Raw genomic sequence first — 22481 nt, forward strand, 5'->3', positions numbered from 1 at the left:
TACCTATAGTTAAAAGGTATGATATGGATGATGTCAACAAAATAAACTGAAAAAAAAGAGTCAAACAGGAAGGAGGGGAGGCAAGACAAAGCTGTGTCATGAAAACTTAGGGGGCTTTGAAATGGACGGAAAGGGAGGAGAGAAGTTTTCTCCAAAGAAATCCCTTTAATGTTAGCCTTTTTTATGAGCTTTACAATTGAGGCACTTAAACTCCTGGAGCTGGGAGAGCAAGGAATAGTTTACCTGTCAGATTTATGGAGAACAGAAGAATTCATGACCAAACAGGAGATAGAGAACATTACGAAATGCAAACTGGGTAACTTTGAATACATTAAGTTGAAAAGTTTTTGCACAAACAAAGCCAATGCAGTCAAGATTAGAAAGAAAGAAAATTGGGAAAGAATTTTTACAACCATTGTCTCTGATAAAGGCCTCATTTCTAAAATATGTAGAGAATTAAGTCAAATTTATAAGAATACAAGTCATTCCCCATTTGATAAAAGGTCAAAGGATAAGAACAGGCAGTTCTCAGATGAAGAAATTAAAGCCATCTGTAGTCATATGAAAAAATGCCCTAAATCACTATTGATTAGAGAAATGCAAATCAAAACAACTCTGAGGTATCACATCACACCTATCAGATTGGCCAACATGACAAAACAGGAAAATGACAAATGTTGGAGAAGATGTGGGAAAATTGGAACACTAATGCCTTGTTGGTGGAGCTGTGAAATGATCCAATCATTCTGGAGAGCAATTTGGAACTATGCCCAAAGGGCTATAAAAATGTGCATATCTTTTGACCCAGCAATAGCACTTCTAAAGCTGTATCCCAAAGAGATCATACAAATGGGAAAAGGACCCACATGTACAGAAATATTTATAGCAGCTCTTTTTGTGATGGCAAAGAATTGGAAATTGAGAGGATGCCCATCAATTGGGGAATGGCTGAGCAAGTTGTGGTATATGAATGTGACGGAATACTATTGTGCTATAAGAAATGATGAGCAGGCTGACTTCAGAAGAATCTGGAAAGACTTGTATGGACTGATGCTGAGTGAAGTGAGCAGAACCAGGAGAACGTTGTACACAGTAACAGCCACATTGTGCGATGACTGACATTGATAATTAACCCTTCTCAGCAATGCAAGGATCTAAGATATCTTCAAAGATCCCATGATGGAAAATGCTATCCACATCCAGAGAAAGAACTATGGAGTTTGAATGCAGATCGAAGCATACCATTTGCTATTTTTTTCTTCTGTTTTGTTTTGTTTTCTCTTTCTTGTGGTCCTCCCATTGGTTCTAATTCTTCCTTACAACATCACTAATGTGAAAATATGTTTAATAGGAATGTATATGTAGAGCCTATATCAGATTGCATCCCATCTTGGGGGGGAGAGGGGGAGAAAATTTAAAGCTCCAAAGCTTATGAAAGTGATTGTTGATAAAATAAATTAATTAAAAAAAAGACTAAAAAGAAATGTTATTTAGAAAATCAAGATATTGGGAAAAAACTCCTTGAAATTTATTTTTATGGTTTTTCTTATGTGTAGGGGAGTTTTTGAGCCATGTGTTTTTGTATTTCATATTTCAATATGGCAGATTGACCGTTTCTGGTAACTAATTTTAAAATGTTAATTTAGGGAGAAGATGTCGATCTTCATTTATTTCTACCAGATTGCCACCCTAGTAAATACTCATTATTCTTGTTGGTGAAAAATTGTCACCCAAATAAAATGACTCCTGATTCTTGTATTCCTGCTGAGTGTCAGAGTGGCCAGAAAACGGTGAAACCAAAATGGCGAAACATCACCCAAGAAAAGTGAGTGTGTGAAAATGTTTTAGTTGCGCCTTCCTCCCCTTTGGAGGCAAGGTCAGTACATGCTCGTGATGGCTAGTGCTCTCCCAGCATGCACTTTAATGAAGTAGAAAATGATTTCTTTCCTTTGAACAGGGCTGGCTGGGTTGAATGCTGGACTGTTCCAAGTGTGATGCTTACCATTGACTACACCTGGCATCCAATTTATCCTCAGAAGGCTGATGAACAGTTAAAGCAATCATGTAAGTATTTTCACGTGTGCTATATCTTAAGCCTTTGGATGCTTTTTGGTTCTTTTCCCCAAAAGTCAAAAGAATAATGCAAGACAGTAATCAGTCCCTCATCAAGCGCTTATTAAGTTCTTACTCCATCTCTATACTTGATGCTGGGTATACAAAAACAAAAGCGAAAGAAATAGTATGTGCCCTTTATCAGGAGACAGCTTGTATGTAAAGTACTGCAAGGTAGATTTGGAGGAAGGAATGCCTCGATAGTGGGACATCAGGAAAGGCTTCACGTAGAAGATGGTCCGGGAGCTGGGCTCTGAAGGAAACAAGGTATTCTTGGAGGTGGAAGTGAGACAGCTGTGCAGAGGTTTGGAACTAGGATGGTGTTTTCTACTTGAGGACCAGCAAATGGTCCTCTAGTGTGTCTAGACACTAGTGTACAGGAAAGGAGGGGTGTGGCATTTCATGAGGTTGGAAAGGTAAGTTGAGGCCAAGAAGTGAAGGACTTTAAAAGCTACCCAGAAGAGCTTCTGTTTGATCCTATAGGCAGTAGGGAGCCATAGAGGGTTTTGTTAAATAGAGTAAGAGAGTGACATGGTCAGATCTGGACTTTGAGCTCTGGAGAATGGAATTGGAGTGGGGTCAGGATGAGGCAGGGAAACAGTTAGGAGGCTATTGTAATATTATTGGCAAGAGTTGCTTAGGGCCTGTCTGTGGATAGAGAGAGGTAGAAGTGCAGGGTCAGGGACAGGGAGGAGTTGAGGATAATTCTAGGGTTGCAGACATGGATAACTGAGGTGATTGTGGTACCCCTAACAGAAGAAGCGATATGGGAAGTGTGGGTGGGTTTTGGGGGAAATAGAATGAATTCTGTTTTGGACCTAATTGAGTTTTGAGCTGCCTGTAGGCTCAGAATGGCTCAAAATGTCCAGTAAGCACATAGCTAAGTGGGATTGGAGTCTACATTTGGGAATAATCTGGGTAGAGCTGCTAAGATCAGCAGCGAGAGAGTGTGGAGAGAAAATTTGTTACAAGAGGCCCAGGAAAGAACCTTTGGGTACATCCCTAATTCAGGGGGCCTGCTATGAAAATGAATCAAGAGAAAATGTTTATTCTCTTGTTGCTTAAAACAGGTATAAAATCTTTGCAAAGGATTTTGATGCGATTATAAATTATATTGCAGCATTCTTTATTGCATTAAGAGAATTTGTTCATAATTATGTAGAAGTTTGTAACTTTCTTAGAGATGCTAGGTGTAAAGATTTTAATGAAATAAAGATTGGAGAGTGTTGATTATTCCTATTCAATACAACATACATTTATTTAGCACATATAACATGCAGGATATTCCTACTTACATCTACACCCTGAACCTCATGCCATCAGATTTTTGTGGCTACCTTTATGTGTAAAATACTTGCCTTAGTGACAGAGAGCAGTCCTTCCAGGACATCATGATACTATTTGCAATTAAATGTGTTCTGAGATTTATTCACAAAATTGTGCCTTGAGATAGCTGTTAGGGTCAATTTAAGTGATTATTTTGTTTGTTGTGAGCAAGTCAGAAATCCTTGACTGTGACAGACATGGTAACATTCATAATGTCGTGTATTTGAATAGCCTTTTGTGATCAATTCTGCTTGGTAAGGGACCCCTAACATTGATTGTCTATCATTTGTGTACAGGTATTTTTTTTCTCACTTTTTAAAGCTGACTAATGTCTTTGAGTCCTTTCTGAAGTCAATTAAAATATTGCAACCAGCTTCCTTAGTGACTTCTTTTTTACCGTCTCTAGAAATGTCAGTTGATTTGTTTGCTACCTTAGTTACAAAATGACTTATTTTTTAGCACTTTCGGTGACTGCTTTGGTGAAGTCAGCAGGTATTTTTGGTTGTCCAAATTAATTTTTTATTTGTTCCAAAGTGTCAGAAATGGAAGAAACCATGTTATCTGTACTAAGACCATCTCAGAAAGCATCAGACAGAGTTGTTTCTTCTCCCACAACCTCTTCACGCCCTCCTATTGATCCATCAGAACTGCCACCTGATAAGCTTCATGTAGAAATGGAACTCTCTCCAGATTCTCAGATAACCCTGTATGGACCTCTGTTGAATGCCTTTCTGTCTATAAAGGTATGATTGAAGGAAGATGTATTTTCATAGTAGTAGGTGAAGTAATTTAAATGTGATTAAAAGTTGAAAGCGGTTGCTCTCCATTCCCTGACCACTTAAAAATTATTAGCTTAGGTTTTTTTTTAATAATTTATGGAATGATTTGACAAGACTTGTAAGTAGATTTAATGAAAATGTTTTATTGCAAAGGTGTTTTTATGCCTTTTGGTGTACAGATTTTGAAACACCAAGTCGGCTGACCCTTATTAATCTTACTCAGAGTGGTGGGGAGGATGTTTTATGGGGGACCAACTGAACCTGTTCTCAAACCATGAATTTTTTGCTTTAAAAAGTCATTTTGGCACAAGCATTTTTGATTGCAAAAGAACTGATATCACTTAGGTAAGAGCCAGACTTTTAATTGGACATTTTTAGTGTTTAAACTGGTCAGGGAGTAAGGCTTTTTCATCCTCACTTCTCAGGGACACCAGTTATTGCTGACTTCTTGTTTTACCTCTTGTTCATGGTCTCTTTTCCCTTTCTGGGCATGGCAGTCACACTGAATACGTCCTAGCTCCTTCCTTGAGACGAATATATGATCACATCTGGAGCAGTGAATAGGGATCAGTAGAGGTAGGCAAGTGGTTGTCAGTAATGGGGGAATAATGCACATAGCTTTGGGATAGGGACGTAAGCTGGACCTCTGCTTTCATCAATATAGAAAATTGTCCCTAGCGATGCAGACTGACTCCTTTTGAGTCACTCAGAGTCTTAGGGCACAGGTTGGAGCGCTGAGAGGTTAGCCGCTCTCCCCCATACACGTCGGAGACAGAATCTGAACACTTGTCTCCCTGGCTTTGAGGCCAGCTTTCAGTCTGTTACACGATGTTGCCTCTTGAGCATCTTGAGGAACTCGGGAGTTTAGAGGACTCAGATACTTCAGAGCTTTTGTCTACTTTAAATCAAAGGTTGTCTACTCTAAAAACAGTAAGTAGTAAGTGAAAACATTTTCAGTCTCTGTAAGGGACTAGTTCGGAAATTTATTTTGAAGCAAAAGCAGCATGCAAATTAGAACTAGTACAGGTAACCAGATAATTTTTATCTTCCTGTTGCGTTTGGTAGCTGGTGTGTTTGCTTGCTATTGCACTCACTGTGTGATGTCTAATTCCTTAGAGCAGGGGTGGAGAACCTGTGGCCCAGGCCACATGTGGCCTTCCAGATCCCTAAGTGTGGCCTTTTGACTAATTCAAATTTTACAGAACAAGATGAAGGCCGCAGGTTCCCCACCCCTGCCTTAGAGCTTCGCCCATAACATTCTATATTCTGTGAATTTGCCATGAAAGAAAATGACTCCAAGATGTGGAAGATTGGGTCCTTCAGTACTCAGCCTTCCTTGATGATGTGCAGAAAAAACTCACCTGAGTTTTACTTACTCTTCCCTAACCAATGGTTTCTACTATAATTCCAGATTTTACTAGTAAACTTGTCTATTTAAGGAGCTCTAATTTTAAAAGTACATTTTTGTTTGCAAATTTAAGGAGAAAGCAGTGAATAAATTACTTATAACATTTGTTGATTTTGGAAAGTTATTTTTAAAGATACTTAATTGACACATATAAAAAGACTAAAAAAAATGCCATTCACAGTTCCCATAGAAGTTTGGCACAAGCTATTTTTGTGTTAGATAATTTACTAGAGATTGGTTGAGTAGCAAAAATGAATATTATTATGGACTTGTAATACTCTGTAGCTGTAATAGATGATGTCTCAAAAGTGCTTTGGAATACTTTGTATTTAATTTTACATTTGAAACCATATAGCATCTCTAAGAAAAACTCAAGTACTTCTGGTCAAATAATTTCAAAACATATATTTCTTTCCCACTAATTATTTAGCTTGAGTTCCTATAAAATATATTAAAATTAGAAATTATATAGAATTTGGCCAATTATTGTTTTTTAAAAATAAGTACTACTTTGAGTAGGAGAAAGCACCAATAGAACAGGAAAAAAAAAATAAACACATTATCCAAAAAGGATGATTAAGAGAGTATCGCTAAGTGTGTGTATGCTTGTTACTTTCTCATCTTTAGAAAACCATGAGAATGAACTTACATATACATTAAAAGTATCTGCTGCAAATACAAGGAAATGGGTTGGTTTTCTTAAATGATTTTCTATAGCATACCATTTCTTTTTAGTCACTCAATTAAAAAGAATAAAGAAAAGAGCTTCTGGTATCATTTGTTGGTTAAAAATTTTAAAATGGACTCAGAACAAAAAAATAGCTGTTTTGTGATCATGTCCATTCCGTCATTGGACAACCAGAGTTCTGTTTCTCTTCTTCCATTTCAATAGGAGAATTACTTTGGAGAAGATGACATGTATATGGACTTTGAAGAAGTTATTTCCAGCCCTGTCTTATCGCTCTCCACCTCGTCCAGCTCTGGCTGGACGGCTGTTGGAATGGAACATGACAAAAAAGACAATGAGGCTTTGGCCAAACCAGTGCATCCCCTTACCTTGCGTCCGTGGGACATCACGGTGCTCGTGAACTTGTACAAGGTTCACGGGCGCCTTCCTGTTGTAAGTCACGTGACGTGCTACTGTTTCCAGTGTGTACTCTGAACCAGGGCTTCTTCAACTTTTTCCACTCATTACCCCTTCAGCACTTACTAAACTGTGGGTTGTGACCCCCCCCAAATTCTTCATGTATCTATTAAAAAGTTTCATTTTTGCTTTTTGTAAACTGAGTAAATGACTTTTCTCTGTAGTGGGGGTATGTTTTATTTTGGTGTATATTCATTGCTTTACTGTATGCTAAAGATCGTGTAGGGTATGGGGGGGCACAAAGATAAATAAGACGTGATCCCTAGCCTTTAGGAACTTCATAGTCTAATGGGGAAGATTACACAAATAACAAGTTACTGTAGTGTAAGATAAAGATTGATAAAAATCAAAATAATTAGAAATAAAATGCTGTGTAGGAGTTAAGAGGAGGGAAGCATTACTTCTGAAGCATTAATAGTTTTTTGAATTTAGTAGGAGTTTGTTATGTACATTCCAGTATTTCTACTTTGTTTTGTCCCAGGGAGGTTGTGGAACATTTTGTCTTAGTACTTAGTATATTTCACATCCTAAAATTGTCCTGGCCTTTGTTCCTCTATAACATGAAAGGGTTAGATTAGATCACCTGTGGCTCCAAATCCTGTAATCCTAGATGGAATTGTAAACTCCAGAACCAAGTCCTGAACAGTTTCCTTGTTTTCTGTAGGTCCTGTAGGGCCTCTAGAGGCTGATTCAGGAATAGGATTTTCTCAGAATTTGTGTTCCATAACAGCCCACTTGATACTAGGGGTGATCTTAAGATTTGCAAGATTGGCTAAGGATTGGTTCAGGTGATTCAAGGGTCTAGGGTTAGGCAGCGAGACCTCAAGCACTCAGAGGCCAGATGTGCTCCACAGTAGCTCAATGCCAGGAAACAGGGTGAGGCAATATATGGACATTTAATTCTGTGAGGTCAGCGTTGCTCAGTAAATTTAATTCCCCCTTGATTTGCAAAGCGGTTATTGCTGACCTCAGGGAAACACAAATAAACTCTGTTTTTATAGTATTTACGTAAGAGTACCATTTTTTCTTTATTTGGCTACAGAAATAGTAATACTGTGTTTTTCAAGCACACGAGTTTGTTTACATTCCTGATCATGTGTCTGTGTTCTGATTATGGCACTTTGTCTATCTTTTAGCATGGAAGCACTGATGGTCCTGAATGTCCAACAGCTTTCTTGGAAAGATTATGTTTTGAAATGAAAAAAGGATTTAGAGAAACCATGCTGCAACTTGTTTTGTCCCCACTAAATGTATTTGTGAATGACAACTACCAGGTAATATGAAATGGTGGTGAGGATGGCCAAAAAATCTATTGACATCAGCTAATGTTCTTAGAATCCTTGTGATGTGATAGACACGGTGTATGGCTATACTAGTAATGTGATCTCTCACTTGAATGCATTTAACCTATTGAATGTTAACCATTAAGAAGAGATACATTTTTGTAAGCTAGGGTGAATCTGTAAATGGTGATCTTTTCCAGTAATTGACACATATATGATATGTTAACATTTAAGAAGGATTTTCCTTGCAACAGTTTTTTCAGGCAAATAGCATTTTACCAATTTATAAATGAGAAAATCGAGATGCAGAGAGAGAGGACTTGTCTGTGGTCACAGAGCTGAATGTCTGAAAGGGCTTAGAACCTGAGTGTCCCAGTAGGTCTGTAGTTCTTCTTCCGCCAGACCATGTTACTTCTTTTATCAAGGGTCATTTTTATTGTTGCTCCTGAATCCACTAAAATGATAGTCTTTTTTTTTTCTTTTCCTTCATTTTAAAGCATCAGATGAATAACATTTTTCTGTCATTGAAAGTCATTTGAGTTAACAGTATGAAATAATGCTTTACAAAATCTAATCCTAGATGAAAAGCAGAACATAAACATATTAACTACTTTTGAATGGTGACTGGAATTGACCATCTCCATAGAGGCAGTTGGGCTAATTTTTGGATGATTATATAGTTTACTTAAAAGATATTTTTGTAATTTTCTTGAAAGATTCATTTGCTGCCTTTTGAGTTTGTTTTTGATTAACCACCAGCCTCATTAGGTAGCCAGTATTTTCCATTCATTCATTGGGTGTTTAGATTCTACTTGAAGAAATGACCTTACCCTAGGCTACCCCTTTTTGGTTGAAGCATTGTATTGGGACACTCAGCTGCCAACATTAGTTGACATATTTTCTGGAAATCAAATTCATTTTAAGATCAGATTAAGTAAAACATAAGGAAAATTTGAATTCTAGAAAATTATAACCACAGACACATCTACATACACATAAGTTTTGGATTTTTTCTTGGAGATTAGCACTATTCCTCAGTTTATTTCTATGATGTGAAAAATCGAGAGTTAACTGTATGTTGGAAAAAACATTTCTTAAAGATTAAGGTAATCTTTGTGAAATGATGCATAAATCATAGCTAAATAATTAGATGAACTACTGTAGTTGTTTTACATGGGAAGATGGTGGGAAGGCCTCTTCTTTCTTTTTTTGGAATTGAGAATGAAAGAACTTTGGGGGAAGGTGGGGGAAAGAGAATATTCCTCCTGAGGGACTGGAGTAGGTAAATAGGTCCTTTGAATCCTGAAAGACATACAAAACCCATTGTAACTATTAGGGGAAACTTTTCCTCCTTCTGCCATCACTGGACTTCTGCTTTCTGTCTCCACTTCTTTCACTCCCCACTCAACCTTTTGCAGTCTGGCTCCTGACCTCACCACTTGACTCAAACTGTTCTCTGTAAAGTTACAAATATTCCCTTAATTACCGAATTTGATAGTCTTTTCTCAGTCTCTTCTTTCTTCACCTGTCTGCAGTATTTGAAACTATTGCTTATTCTTTTCTTCTCTATACTCTCTCTTCCCTGGACTTTCATGACAGTAGCTTGTCCTGCTTCTTTTCTACATGCCTAACTAGTCCTCAGTCTGCTGTGCTGAAGAGCACGTATCATGCCTCCATGATATAAGTCCTTTGGATATCCCCAAATATCCATTCTGGGCCCACCTCTCTACTCTCTCAGCTCTTTGTCCTGTGGTGACCTCATCTGCTTCAGTGGGTTTCATTACCCTACCTATGCTGAAAACAGCCAGCTCTAAATACCCAGTGATGGTCTCTGTCCCAGAACTTTATTTTTGCATAACCAATGGCCTGTTAGACGTGTCAGATTGGATGCTCTAGAGGCATCTCAAACTTGGCATCTTTCCACCCAGATTCACCCCTCTTCCAGACGTCCTCATTCTACCACCATTCTTCTAGTCACTCCATCCTCCATCTCCTGTCTGTGTGCCTTTGCACTGGCCACCCCCGAGTCAGGAACACACTCCTCCTCGCCTCCCTTTCACAGAATCCTTTTCTTTGTTCAGGCTCCAGAGCCACCTCCTCGTTGAAATCTTTCCTGAGTCCCTCAACTGCTAACACTCTCCCTTTCAAACTACCTTGTAATTAACTCTGTTGTCCTTCCTTGTGTTTATTCTCTTCATACTTTATATGTCCTTGTTTATTTGTTCATTCAAATGTACATTTCTAATAAGTACGAATTATTTCATTTATTGAATTTTTTTCTCAAGCACCACCCTAGTTCTTGGCACATAGGCATATCCAACTTAATAAATGTGTCATTGTTTAGAAAACACTTTAATAGATCTAGAGGAAGAAAGTCCCACAGCCAAACTTCATCAGGCCTGTTTGTGGGTATTTGCTTCTGCCTTGGCTTATTCAGTTAGCTGTAGCTAGTGAAGGTTCCGTACAGAGGACCATAGGATTGTTTATTTATTTAGATCTGGAAGAGGCAGCAGAGGCCACCTAAATCTAACAAAATATTAGTATGCTATGGAAAAGGATCAGAATGAAGAGTTCAGGCCTTACATGAACTAGTAGAGTTTGAAGTAAGCAGAACCAGGAAAATCATGCACAGGAAAGTAGACAGCGACAATCCGCTTAAGTGGAAAGATCCACAAAAGAACCATCGAGGGTGATTCCTCACTCCCTCTAGAGGGATAAACTACCACCTCTCTAAGGCAGCCCAGACAACTTTGGGACACCTTTAATTTTTAAGAAGATTTTCCTGATGTCAGTGAGTCAATTTTTATTAAGCACCTCCTATATCTCTGGCTCTGGCTCTGTGCTGGGTGTTGGGAACACAGTCCCTGCCTTCAAGGAGTTTACAGTCTAATGGGGGAAGAGAATCCACAAAAGGAAGCCAAAAAACAGGGAAGGAGTTAAGTTGGCCTTTTTGCAGCTAGAGAGAGCAAGTATAATCTGTCTTCTTCATCCTACCCGTTTGAACACTTTCATGTTAACTCTGGAATCTTTTTTCCTCCACACTATATATCCCCATCAAGATGTTTCACTCATATTTGATCTCCCTTGGATACACTCTAGTGTAAGGGTCTTCTGCCTCATAAAGTGTTAATTCATTTTCCTTTTGTTTTGTAATATTTGTTCAGAGATGTGTGGACTCATTTAGATGATTTGGAGACCATATTCCCTTCTATTATTAATCTCTTACCTGTTTAGTTTAACTGTTTTTATTCAAGGTTCTTAACTCATTTTTCTTCCTCCTGTGATCTTTGATAATTTCTGCATTTTTTCTTTATGTTCCCCTATTGCTCACTCCCTGACTCCTTCCCTTTTATATCACATCCCCTGATGACTCGACCTCAGAGCTCTCTTAGCCTCTTCACTTTTAATTGACCGTGGTCTTCACCCTCAGGTGCCTTCTAGGGGTACAGAAGTGGCCTTCACTGATGCATGTTCTTCCTTCTGGCCTGGTGAACCCCAACTGCTTCAGTTCTTCTGTTCTTTCAATCTCTGGCTGAGCATGCTTTCAGTGCAAGGGAACCACGCCTTCCTAGGCAGAGCAAGCTTCCGCTCTCCTTCACCTCCACCTCCTCCAAATAGTGTGGATGTTGGAGGAGAGGGGTGGAGTTGAGCCCTCTTACTTGTTGCCGCAGAACAGTGGGATGAGGGCAGGGGTGAGGGTGCTGCTGGGAGCAGCAGCAGGGGCCTTTCTGAGTGGATCTCAGAGCACGAGTCTACGAGTCCGTTTTTTTTGCAGCATTGTCTAGGGGTGGGGAAGAGCTGTTGAATGAGCAGGTCAGGGATTAGGGATTAGGCTTCTCTGCTTTTAATTTAACAGATTATTACTTCTAGGACTGCCAGTGGAAACACTTGCAATTAGTTAACTTCTTGGGCATAATTCTTATTTTGGGGAGGTTTGAGAGGTCATGAAGATGAGAGAAAATGTGTAGTCTTCCATCTCATTGGTCATATGTTCTGTAAGTCTGAATGTGTGTTTGGAAATGAAGGTGATATAAAAACAAAAGATTAAGTTTTCAATAGTGTTTTTGTTGCTTCCTGTTGGTTTGCTGATGGGTACTCAGGGGTTACTAACCATCAAGAAATATGATGCTCTCCTGACTACTTCTTTCAGGGTCAGGGGCCATTCCAGAAAGTACAGTCTTATTGTATATCTCCTTTGATAGTTTTAAGTTGTAATGACATACAGTCTTTTAGTACTCATTGTGATCTCACTATTGTTGTCAGCAGCGACCTCCTGTGGATGAAGTGCTTAGAGAAGGTCACATCAGCTTGTCAGGTCTGCAGCTCCGAGCACATGCCATGTTTTCGGCAGAAGGTCTCCCTCTGGGAAGTGATTCCTTAGAATATGCATGGTTAATTGACGTCCAGGCTGGGTGTCTGACAGCTAAGGTCACAGCACCACAGGTATGCTCAGTATTCAACATGGTCTTAACATTTCCTAATCCAATCTTTTCTCTATATTGAAGTCAGTACTTAGAATGGCTGGAATAATGGGAAAGAGCCAACTCTTGTTCAGTTGATAAAAAATATTGATTCCCTAGGTATTGACTTTCTGTAGCTATTGATAAGATTGCCCCTGGGTCCTTTTTATAGAAGCTATAACCAGTTTAGAACTTGATCAGCAGATGGCGAAACAGAGAAGGGCTTCTCTTTTTGAGGTACGGCTGGCCTACAAGGGATATGATGTATTGTTGTGCTTGATGCTGTTGGGAATCTGAAACTTCCTTTGTTAGGAAATTCGTGACATTAGCCTGACACATAAATCTGAGGTGATAGAGATTATATCAGAATACCCAGTTGTATGTCTCCAAAAGTGTAAAGAAATATAACCGTCAGTAGACACAATGAGATATACCTTGCACGTTTCATGTGCTTTGCCCATATGGGACCATAGTATGGATCTCTCAGACAGCTAGATTTTCTGGCCGGATGTGTCTGGCAGGCAGAGCCAGGGAGCAGGGTTTGTGAGCTCTTAACGGTTACGGGGCAGGTCTAAATCATTTGGGCAAAGCCACGATCCACAATGTTCACAGAACGCTCTGTGCCAATACACCTCTTCTCTTTAAAGAATTCAGCGTAGGATGGGCTAGGCAGCTAGCTGCCGTTTTTGGAAGATAACACCCAGAAGAGGGCCGGAGAACACAGCACCTGTTTGAGGTTCATCTTTCCTCTGTGAGCGTTTTAAAGGAGTGAAATACTTATGAGTTAGTGATGATTTTTGTCATTCTGTCATGTAATTATAGCATTAAAGATGAGTGGTGGAGAGATGGCCAAGGGTCACGGCTCCAGAGTGGGAAGGGTTATTAGCAGCCACTTGGTCCGGTGCTCCCATCTTAGAGGTGGGGAAACTGAGGCCCATGGAGATTCCAGGACTACAGGCATCACGTGGCAGAGCCAGGAAATGCGTGTGAACCTCAGATTCCTGATCTGGTGTTCTTTCCGGTGCACAGTGGCACTAGATGGTCTGGAAGTGCCTTCCTGGCTGTGATCCCAGGCCTCTGGGACCCTTGCACTTCAGCTTGGCCACATTGCCTTCAAGCATGTGTGGGTATCGAGCCAGCGTTCTTCACAACTGCTCATGGATCACTGAGCAAAATAAAGGAATTCATATTAGTTTAATTAGGCTTCTGTTAAATTATAAAACTAATTTCCCTTCATTGCCCATTGTCCAAACAGTCTCTAACTTAAATATGGTAATTCGGTATTATATAAAAGATAGGAAATCATAGCTTGGCGTATTTATCATAAGGTACAGAGTGCTGTATACTTTTTTTTTGGCAAGGCAATTGGGGTTAAGTGACTTGCCCGGGGTCACACAGCTAGTAAGTGTTATGTGTCTGAGGCTGGATTTGAACTCGGGTCCTCTGACTCCAGGGCCGATGCTCTATCCACTGCACCACCTAGCTGCCCCTGCTATATATTTTTGAGCTCAAAGAATTCAGTTACTGAACAGGAAAGCTTTGCCTTGAAAAGAAATAATTGCTTAGAAATTGCTGAGTGGATTGGTTTAAAATTAAGATACTTTTCATTTTTTTTACATCACTTTGTCATTCATAAATGGGAAGCAAAACAAACGATGTCAGGATATGGGAATCATTGTGTCGGCTTATGGCGAGTAGGTTATTTGGTGGCAAGAAAGTGACACTTTTTCCTGGTACTTCAAGCTCTGCTCACCTTTTAGGAAGCTCTTGAACTCTGTTACCTTGTTTTCGATGCTAACAGTGCTGTCAATCTGTCACTGCCCTCTAGCTGGCGTGTCTACTGGAATGGGGACAGACATTTGTTTTTCACGTGGTGTGCCGAGAATTTGAGCTGGAAAGACCAAAATCTGTAATACTATGTCAGCATGGGATCGATCGTCGCTTCTGTGAATCTAAGGTATTTCAGTAGTCATACTGGGAATGCTGTGAATACATGGGCTCCTTAAGATGGGTTAACTTTCAGCTGCATGTTCTTTCCAAAGAAGGTAGAATCTAAAATCTAGTATTTTTCTCTGTTGTTTTATAATCTGGAAAGTTTTCTTTTAGCCTATGCTGAGAATATAAAATATAAAATAAAATATCCAAAAATCTTAGAGGAAATTTATAAAAGTATGAATGATATGTTTTATGTGGGTATGGTGTTTTTTGACCTTTCACCTGTATAGCTCATTAGATCCTTACAATGACCTCATAGGGCAGAGATTATTCCTATTTGATGGATGAAACAGAGGCAAAGATAAGTTAAATATAATTTTAAATTTCTCCCTATAAAATAGCTGTTCTCCTATTAATGAAATAATAATTTATATTACATGTAATACATATGTAGATATAAATATATAAACATCTATATCTGTATATTATATCTATCTATACATGAATGAATGAATGGGAATTAGAATAATCTATAAGGTCCCTTCCATTTCTAAAAGTGATAACATTCTGGTACTCCTTGTATTTCCGTTATTTATTCCTTGTATTTCCTTTATTTAGTTTAGTGGTTTTGTGTGTGTGTGACACACACCTCCTTTGTTACCCTTTTCGTTGTAAAGCATTTTCCCCCCTAAACTTCATTAAAACTCTTCAGTTCCAATCATGAGATATACTTTTTTGGGTTTACTATTACCAGCTCTTGCTTAGTCACACTAATGGAGTGTTTCACTCAAATAAAGAAAAGTTTTACTTCAGTACCCAAATATCCCTTTCCGTACCCAAAGACCATTCATATTCTTATTTCTAGAGCTCATGGCCTCCCAGATTAAAAGGTGATTGTAAAATGTTTGACAAAAATAAATACAAGTACAATACCACGTAGATGATGTTGGTTTGTCGTTTTCTAAGTCAGTGTAGGCTGCAGGAATCCATTTCTGTTTGAGCCTGGTGCCCCTGCTGTAGAAGATCTAAGTGACACAAGAGGAGGGACTGGGGGTGAGGGCAGAGCAGCAGAGTGAGGAGATTAGTGGGTAGGAAGAAATCTTGTTATGGACTCCATGTTGTTAGTCATGCCTCACAGTAGAAATCATTAGAAAAACTCGGAGGCACCAAGAAGGGAAGAGAGAAGCTGGGACAACTTCTGTCTCAGGCCTTCAGGCAAGGAGAGACCCTTGATTGGAAAGAATGGGCGTGGAAAGAGAGGCCAACAGGAAGACCCATGTAGCATTGACCTCGGACAAATCACGTCACTTCTGGGCTTATTTTCTTTATTTGTAAAATGGAGGAATTGGACTAGTGCTGAGCACGATTCCTGGCACATCATGGACACTTGATAAATGTTTACTGAATTGACCAGATGGTCTTTAAGACCTTTCTGGTTCTAAATCCTGTGATCCTCTGCACAAATCCTGAATTGTAATAATGAACCTTGATAATTTTCTAAATAAAATATTACACATTCAGCCACTCAGGTTTTCTCTTAAGTAAGGAAATCCTTTCATAAGTAGAATACTGACTGTTAGTAATCTTTTGTCACTCTAGATGAGTTGTGTTCCTGGGCCTTGTTCAACCTCGGATGACCTGAAGTACACGATGACCCGCTTAGCGGTAGATGGTGCAGACCTTTATGTCGTGGAGCATGGCTGTGCTACAAATATAAGGGTAACCAGTTTTGTCTCGTGGCTGCAATTTAGTTATGATTGATGGGACTCTTTATTTCCGGAAATGGAAAAATGAACCAGTTCCTGATGTTTTGGTTCAAATGAACTTCAGTATTGGTATCAAATTTTATATATGTCTTATGTTTCTTTAAAATTCCATTGATTTTTACCAGATAGCTTTTTTTTATCATTTTTTCAAATATTCCCTTTATCCTCAATTAGTTTTTAAGTCTCTTTTACCACACAATCTTCTAAATCAGTCATATCTTCTTAATAGTGATCTTGTTGCCTTTTCACTGCCCATTCCCTCCTGCCCCCGTTTCCTTTTCTTTTTTTCATGTCTTATGCTCCTTTTCCTTGTAGCTTGATTATTTTTAGTGCCATGTATTTTTGTTTTTATTTTGCTTCTGTTGCTTTTCTTCTCCTTGTTTGCCAGACTTTTTGTGCTTGTTCTTCCCCTCTTATTCTTTTCACCGATTTTTCACATTACCATTTCCCTGCTTTGTCCCCAGCTTTCTTCTGAGATCCCTTCCTCTTTTACCTTTCTTTCTTCCTTTTCTTTTTTCTTTTTTTTTTTTTACAAACTCTTCCTCTTCCTCCTCCTCCTCGCCCCTGCCTCCCTTATTTTGCTTACAAATTGTGTGAGCTGTTTCGAGTAACTAGTTCTGAATGGTGAATGATGATCAGTCTCATGGACATCTGTCAGAACATAACGTTTGAGCTTGTAACAAGTGGTGTCTTCCTAACAGTAGTTACCATCATGGATCACTGCGTAATATTTTATTTTCTTGCTTTAAAAATATTTCAGAAAGGTGATTTGAGGAAATGAGAGGGAAAAGAGGCAGGAAGCTCAGAATAAAGTTGGGCAGGGGAGGGAGAATTCCAAAAATACGTGAAAAGAAAAAGAAGGAAACACTGATCGCAAAAAGAAAGAAAATGGTGAATAAAGACAAAGGAAGCAGCTGAGCCAAAATGAAGGAAGTGTAAGCTAACAAGATACTAGGAAAAAGACTTAGAGAATGAGAAAAGGAAACCAGGTCACCTGGGCAGTGGAAGGCCCACTGCTTGTGTATTCGTGCTCAGCTGCTGATGACCCAAGCTCCAAGAGGCAGGGACCACGCCTTCCTTACCTGTGTTGTCTCCCGCTGAGTCCAACACAGGACTTTTCCCGTGGTTGGTGATTCATAAGTGGCCCTTGAGTTTATGGCTGAGTAAGCATGACTTGGTGGCAAGAGGGCTGGATCTGGAGTCTAAGGACCTCCCCTCAGAGCTTGGGCAAGTTCATTTGCTTATCTGTAAAATAAAGGGAGGGACCTGGACGACTTCTCACTTGCCACCCAGCTTGTAAACTGTCCTGCCCAGGTGTGGACCTTTAGTTAACGGACATAAGGGTAGAGTAGGATGGGGAACAGCAGCAGACGTTGGTCGAGCAGTGGGGGAGGGAGCTGGAAGGGGAGTTCTATTTGGGATTATCCCACGTTCTACCCCGTGTCTGATGAGGAGATAGAGATGGTGCCGCTCAGATGGACGTGGTCAGGCCCGAGCCTGCTGCCTAAGCAGTTTCACACCCATCCCTTCTCTTGCTGTAGCCACACAGTACAATGCCTAAGTCTCATCCCACAACTCATCCAGTTTAATAGTCAAGCTTCTGATCTGTCACGTACGCAGGTGGATTTACCAAAAACATTGTTATTGTGCTTCCCATATCTATGGCTGTGATTTCAAAATGCTTGCTTTGGAGAGTGAGCCTTCATGATCTGACAGTAGAAAAAGCAGAATGGAGTTGGAGAGAAAATCTCTGTGTCTCTGAGCCTAGAGAGACATCGCTTTGCTATTTGATATGGGGAAATGTTGGCAGTGCTACTGGTTCATCTCTGCTAGTCAAGCTTTATAATGAATTTCGTAGAGTGTATGGAGAGTTTTATTTATCCAGGTGAAGTGAGAAATCCAGATCCTTTTTTAAATTAACCCACGATTCTCTTGATTTGTTGTAACTTATCCAGTTTGAGTTATAATGGTTTTACAAATTCTTTCATTTTCTTTTCCACTGTTTTCTTTAGATGGGTGCCATACGAGTTGCCAACTGTAATCTCCATAATCAGTCAGTTAGGGAAGGGATAAGTGCTGCAATCCAAGATTTTCAAGTAAGACAGTACATTGAGCAGTTGAGTAATTGCAGAATTGGACTTCAGCCTGCACTCCTGCGGCGGGCTTATTGGCTTGAGGCAGGATCAGTCAACGTAGGGCTCGTCACTGTGGACGTTGCCTTAGCCGCGGATCACCATTCCAAACATGAGGTGCAAAGACATTTCTTAGAAACTCATGACAGAAGAACCAAGAGGTGAGTGAAAGTGCATAGCTCCCTTATTGGCTGTTTACAATTGAAATGGGCAAAACGGTTGGGGTTTTTTGTTTTGTTTCTTAAATTATTTCTTTGCTAGTCACTATTGTAGCAAGCATTAGCTGTGTGAATAGAATGCCTCTGGCCAGTTAATTAGAGCCAGTTGTTAATGAAGGTGATAGTAATAAGCATGATCACAAGCAGCCCAGTTTGGTTCTCATCCTTTTCCACTATTGGAAAAATCAATTGAAAGTGTATATTATACCTAGAATAGGTCATACTATAATTTTTAAAATTTATTGGTATTTTATTTTTTCCAATTACATATAAAGACAATTTTCAACATTCATTTTTTGAAAGATTTTGAGTTCCAAATTTTTCTCCCTCCCTCTCCTCCCTCTTCCCAAGACAGCAAGCAATCTGATATAGGTTATACATGTGCAGTCGTATAAAACAGATTTCCACATTAGTCATGTGGTGAAAGAAGAAACAGAACAAGAGGAAAAAACTAACAAAAAAAAAAAAGAGAAAACAGTCGTCTTCGATCTGCATTCTGACTGCATCAGCTCTTTCTCTGGTTGTGGGTAGCATTTTCCATCATGAGTCTTTTAGAATTGTCTTGGGTCATTGTATTGCTGAGAAGAGCTAAGTCAACCGTAGTTGATCGTTGCACGCTGTTACTATTACTGTCGTACTGTAATTTAGATCCATAAAAGACAATATGAGTTGGTGAAATCCTATAGTAGAACGAAAGTCCTTCCACTTCCAGAAACTTGAATGAGTTGTGTTGAGTAACTGAATCTTTATACACAAGGTGACAATTTGAAATCAGTAATGTCTCATTAGTCACTTTAAAGTCTGTCACGTAAGTGGGAAAATGAGAGGTACGCGTTTGTAAGAGGGCTGTAGGTGGGCCAAAGGATAGACTGAGGAAAGTCTGCATATAGTAATGAATAATAACCTGATTTTTACACGTTGGATACTCTATTACCATTTTAAAGAATGCTTTTAATTATTGTGTTCATTCTGATTGTTAGACATCCTTATACTTTGTGCATTTAACTTCTTAAAGTGCATTTAACTTTTGATACTAATCAGTCAGCAAGCATTTATTAAGCCAGGCACTATGCTCGATACAGGGAATGCACATATAAAAAAAGTCACAATCCTTACTCTAAAGGAGTTTGCGTTCTGTCAGGTTCATAAATATCTGCAGAATAAACATATAAAGAATGGGTTCAGAGTAAGTGCCAAGTAGCAAAATACAGGTAATTGGGTAAGGGAGGGGGATGAAAAGGGGGGGGAGGGTGTTGTCAGGAAAGGCTTTTTGGTGTTTGAAAGTGACGTGAGACGGAGATGAGGAGCAAGTGTGTTCGGAGACAGCCAGTGCCCCAAAGGCCCTGAGATGGGAAATGGGGCAGAGAGAAAGCCATCTGGTCTGGATCAAGAGTGTGCAAGAAGGAATTAGGTGAACCAAGGCTGGGATGATAGCGTGGAGCCAGCTTGTCATGGGCTTTGGAAGACACATCAGGAGTGTCTGTTTCATCCTAGAGTCAATAGAGAGCCAGGGGAATTTACTCTATAGGGAGGTGTGTGACATTGTTAGATCTGTCTGAAGAGAGATTATAGGAGGAGAGAGAATGAGGAGTGGGTGGCCCCTAGGTTGTGAGCCTGGGGGACTGGGCAGATGGTGGGACCCTTGGCAGTAATAGGGGGGCTCGGGGAGGTGGGGGAATCTTGAGCTCAGTTTTGGCCATGTTAAAGTTAAGGTGTCTTTTGGACGTCCAGGTTGAGAAATCCAGTAGGCATTTGATGATCCAAGGTTGGCCCTTGGGTTCTCCTATCTGGCCTTTGTAGGGCTGGATAAATAGATTTGAGAATCATCAGCATGGAGATGATAATTGAATGCATGGGAGCTGATGAGATCACCAAGTGAAATAGTATAGAAGAGAAGAGGGCCCAGTCCAGAGCCTACGGGGCAGGGTCTGCCTTAGCCGGCGTGGCCTGGAGGAAGATCCAGCGGAGGAGGCTGAGAAGGGGGCTCCTGGTCCAGGCCAAGAGATGCCTGGAGAGATAGGAGGGGCTTTAAAGGGAGAGTTCTCAGCGTTTGCTCTCAGTGTACGGTGCGAAGAGTGTGGGGATGAGTCAGAGGCCAGGAGTTCTTGTCCTTTCTATTTCTGAGCCTCAGGTTTATGTCTCTAAACTAGGATTGCGTTTTACCTGCCACTCAGGCCTTTTGGAAGTCTATTAAATAGTGACGTGGAAGAATAGCTAACATTTACATGTTGGTTTCAGGTTTGCACAGTATTGTCTATAGATGTACTCGTTCGGTCCTAACTCATTAATGACCCTCTAACATCGGTACATGTATTCCTCAATTTATAAATGAGAAAAATGAGGCTGAGAAATAGGCAGTGACCGTTGTCCTTGGTGAGACTGGAACACTGCACACACAGAAAGATTGACAGTGAGTGTTTTATGATTTTAGGTCAATGTTCTTTGGGATTTGTCTTTGCTCCCCAGGCTGTGGTTTTTGTGGCCAGATGACGGCATGAAGGGCAGAAGGAGCCGGAACAAGTGCGGCTGTTTAGGAGGCTGCAGGTTCTTCGGGGGCACGGCCAGTGGCCTGGACTTCTTCAAGCTGGAAGAGCTCACTCCCTCCAGCAGTTCGGCCTTTTCTAGCACAAGCGCGGAGTCTGACAGGTGTTACGGACAGTCCCTCCTGCAGCCTGGAGAATGGATCATCACCAAAGAAATGCCCAAAGTTGTTGATGGTAAGAGTGTGGATCGTCCTTCCGTTTATAGTATTGATGTGAGGACCTGCAGGCGTGTCTCAAAGTAGCTGAGAGGGAAGTCCAGACTTCCTTATTGCTCCCATTCAGTAAATCGCTTCATTCTGCTGGGAAGCGGGCAGAGAAATAATAAAGTCAAGATGAAGCATGACGGAGTGAGGCAGAGACAAGCTTGTCACGCTTGTTTGTGTTGCGGTTTGCCCAGACGGGCACGTTGTGCCTTTTTTGACACAGTCTGACTGTTTGATCAAACCATGATGCGATTTTGAGGCACAACTTTAGAGGATTTGTGATTTAAGGTAAAAACAGCTTTCATGGCTTCTATGTTTTTTTCTTCTTTGTGGATAAAATCCACCATTACGGTTTTTTTGCATCATTTCTTTGAGAATGAATTCAGATATACCTTGCCCCATGTTATCCTAGCCTCTGTGGTTCAGTTTTATGTTGCCAAGTGATTTTGAGGCATTGATTCCAGAATTGTTAGATTGGAAGTGTCTGCAGTAGAAATTTGGGTCTCTTAGAAGAGAGTCACTCCTTGCCTACCTTCCTTGGCACTTCAGGATCGTCATGGTCCAGTGTCAGGACCACCGATCTCCTCAATTCCTCTACTGCGGGAAGTACATCATAAGGCATGAAACTGTACAAGTGTTGGCATTATGCGTATTGATCATGCTGACAATAGTGGTGACTATTACGGTGTCTTTATGCCTTTCCTGTAAAGGTCTTCAGAAGGAGCAGAGAATCGGGATCTCATTGAATTTTCTTCGATTTGTGCTACTATACAGAAGAGTACATTTAATAAATACTGCCCACTTGTTTTGGATGTGTTCTCTTCTCTTACACAGAGCTTTCTAATGTCAAGGCTGGCTTAAGAGAAGAAATTGGGTATTTCTAATAGGCTTGAGTGAAAACAAGCTTTTAGCTAATCTTTTTGCCCAGTGTTAAAATTGTTCAAAATGTACCTTAAGGAGCTTACATTCTATTGAAGGGAAACTATTTGAACAAAAAGAAGTAAACGTGCCATTTATTCAAGGACCTCTCCCAGGGCAGGGTACGGGGTGTGAGCTGCTGGGGGCATTAGGATGAGTCTGGCAGAAGGGAGGAAAACAGCATGTTGGGGCCTGGCTCTGTGTTACTCTGGGGCGTAAGGTGGGCAGCGTGTTTGCGTCCACAGCAGGAGCAT

General features: G+C 40.2%; 1 protein-coding gene across 7 annotated transcripts in view; it reads left to right on the forward strand.

Moving 5' to 3' along the window:
- KIAA1109 (KIAA1109 ortholog) overlaps positions 1 to 22481 on the forward strand; it is a 197807-nt gene that overhangs the window by 58705 nt on the left and 116621 nt on the right. For 6 of the 7 annotated variants that reach the window (XM_027853674.1, XM_027853679.1, XM_027853680.1 and 3 more), the window contains 10 exons: positions 1647 to 1825; positions 1958 to 2064; positions 3973 to 4181; positions 6518 to 6745; positions 7906 to 8043; positions 12316 to 12495; positions 14341 to 14469; positions 16047 to 16166; positions 18226 to 18506; positions 21030 to 21280. In XM_027853674.1, the coding sequence (XP_027709475.1) occupies positions 1647 to 1825; positions 1958 to 2064; positions 3973 to 4181; positions 6518 to 6745; positions 7906 to 8043; positions 12316 to 12495; positions 14341 to 14469; positions 16047 to 16166; positions 18226 to 18506; positions 21030 to 21280 (1822 nt within the window). The remainder of the gene's footprint in view (positions 1 to 1646; positions 1826 to 1957; positions 2065 to 3972; positions 4182 to 6517; positions 6746 to 7905; positions 8044 to 12315; positions 12496 to 14340; positions 14470 to 16046; positions 16167 to 18225; positions 18507 to 21029; positions 21281 to 22481) is intronic. The other variant, XM_027853677.1, reaches the window with a different exon arrangement.

This window comes from Vombatus ursinus, unplaced genomic scaffold (assembly GCF_900497805.2).
Source record: "Vombatus ursinus unplaced genomic scaffold, bare-nosed wombat genome assembly UNPS02010193.1, whole genome shotgun sequence".
NCBI lineage: Eukaryota > Metazoa > Chordata > Mammalia > Diprotodontia > Vombatidae > Vombatus > Vombatus ursinus.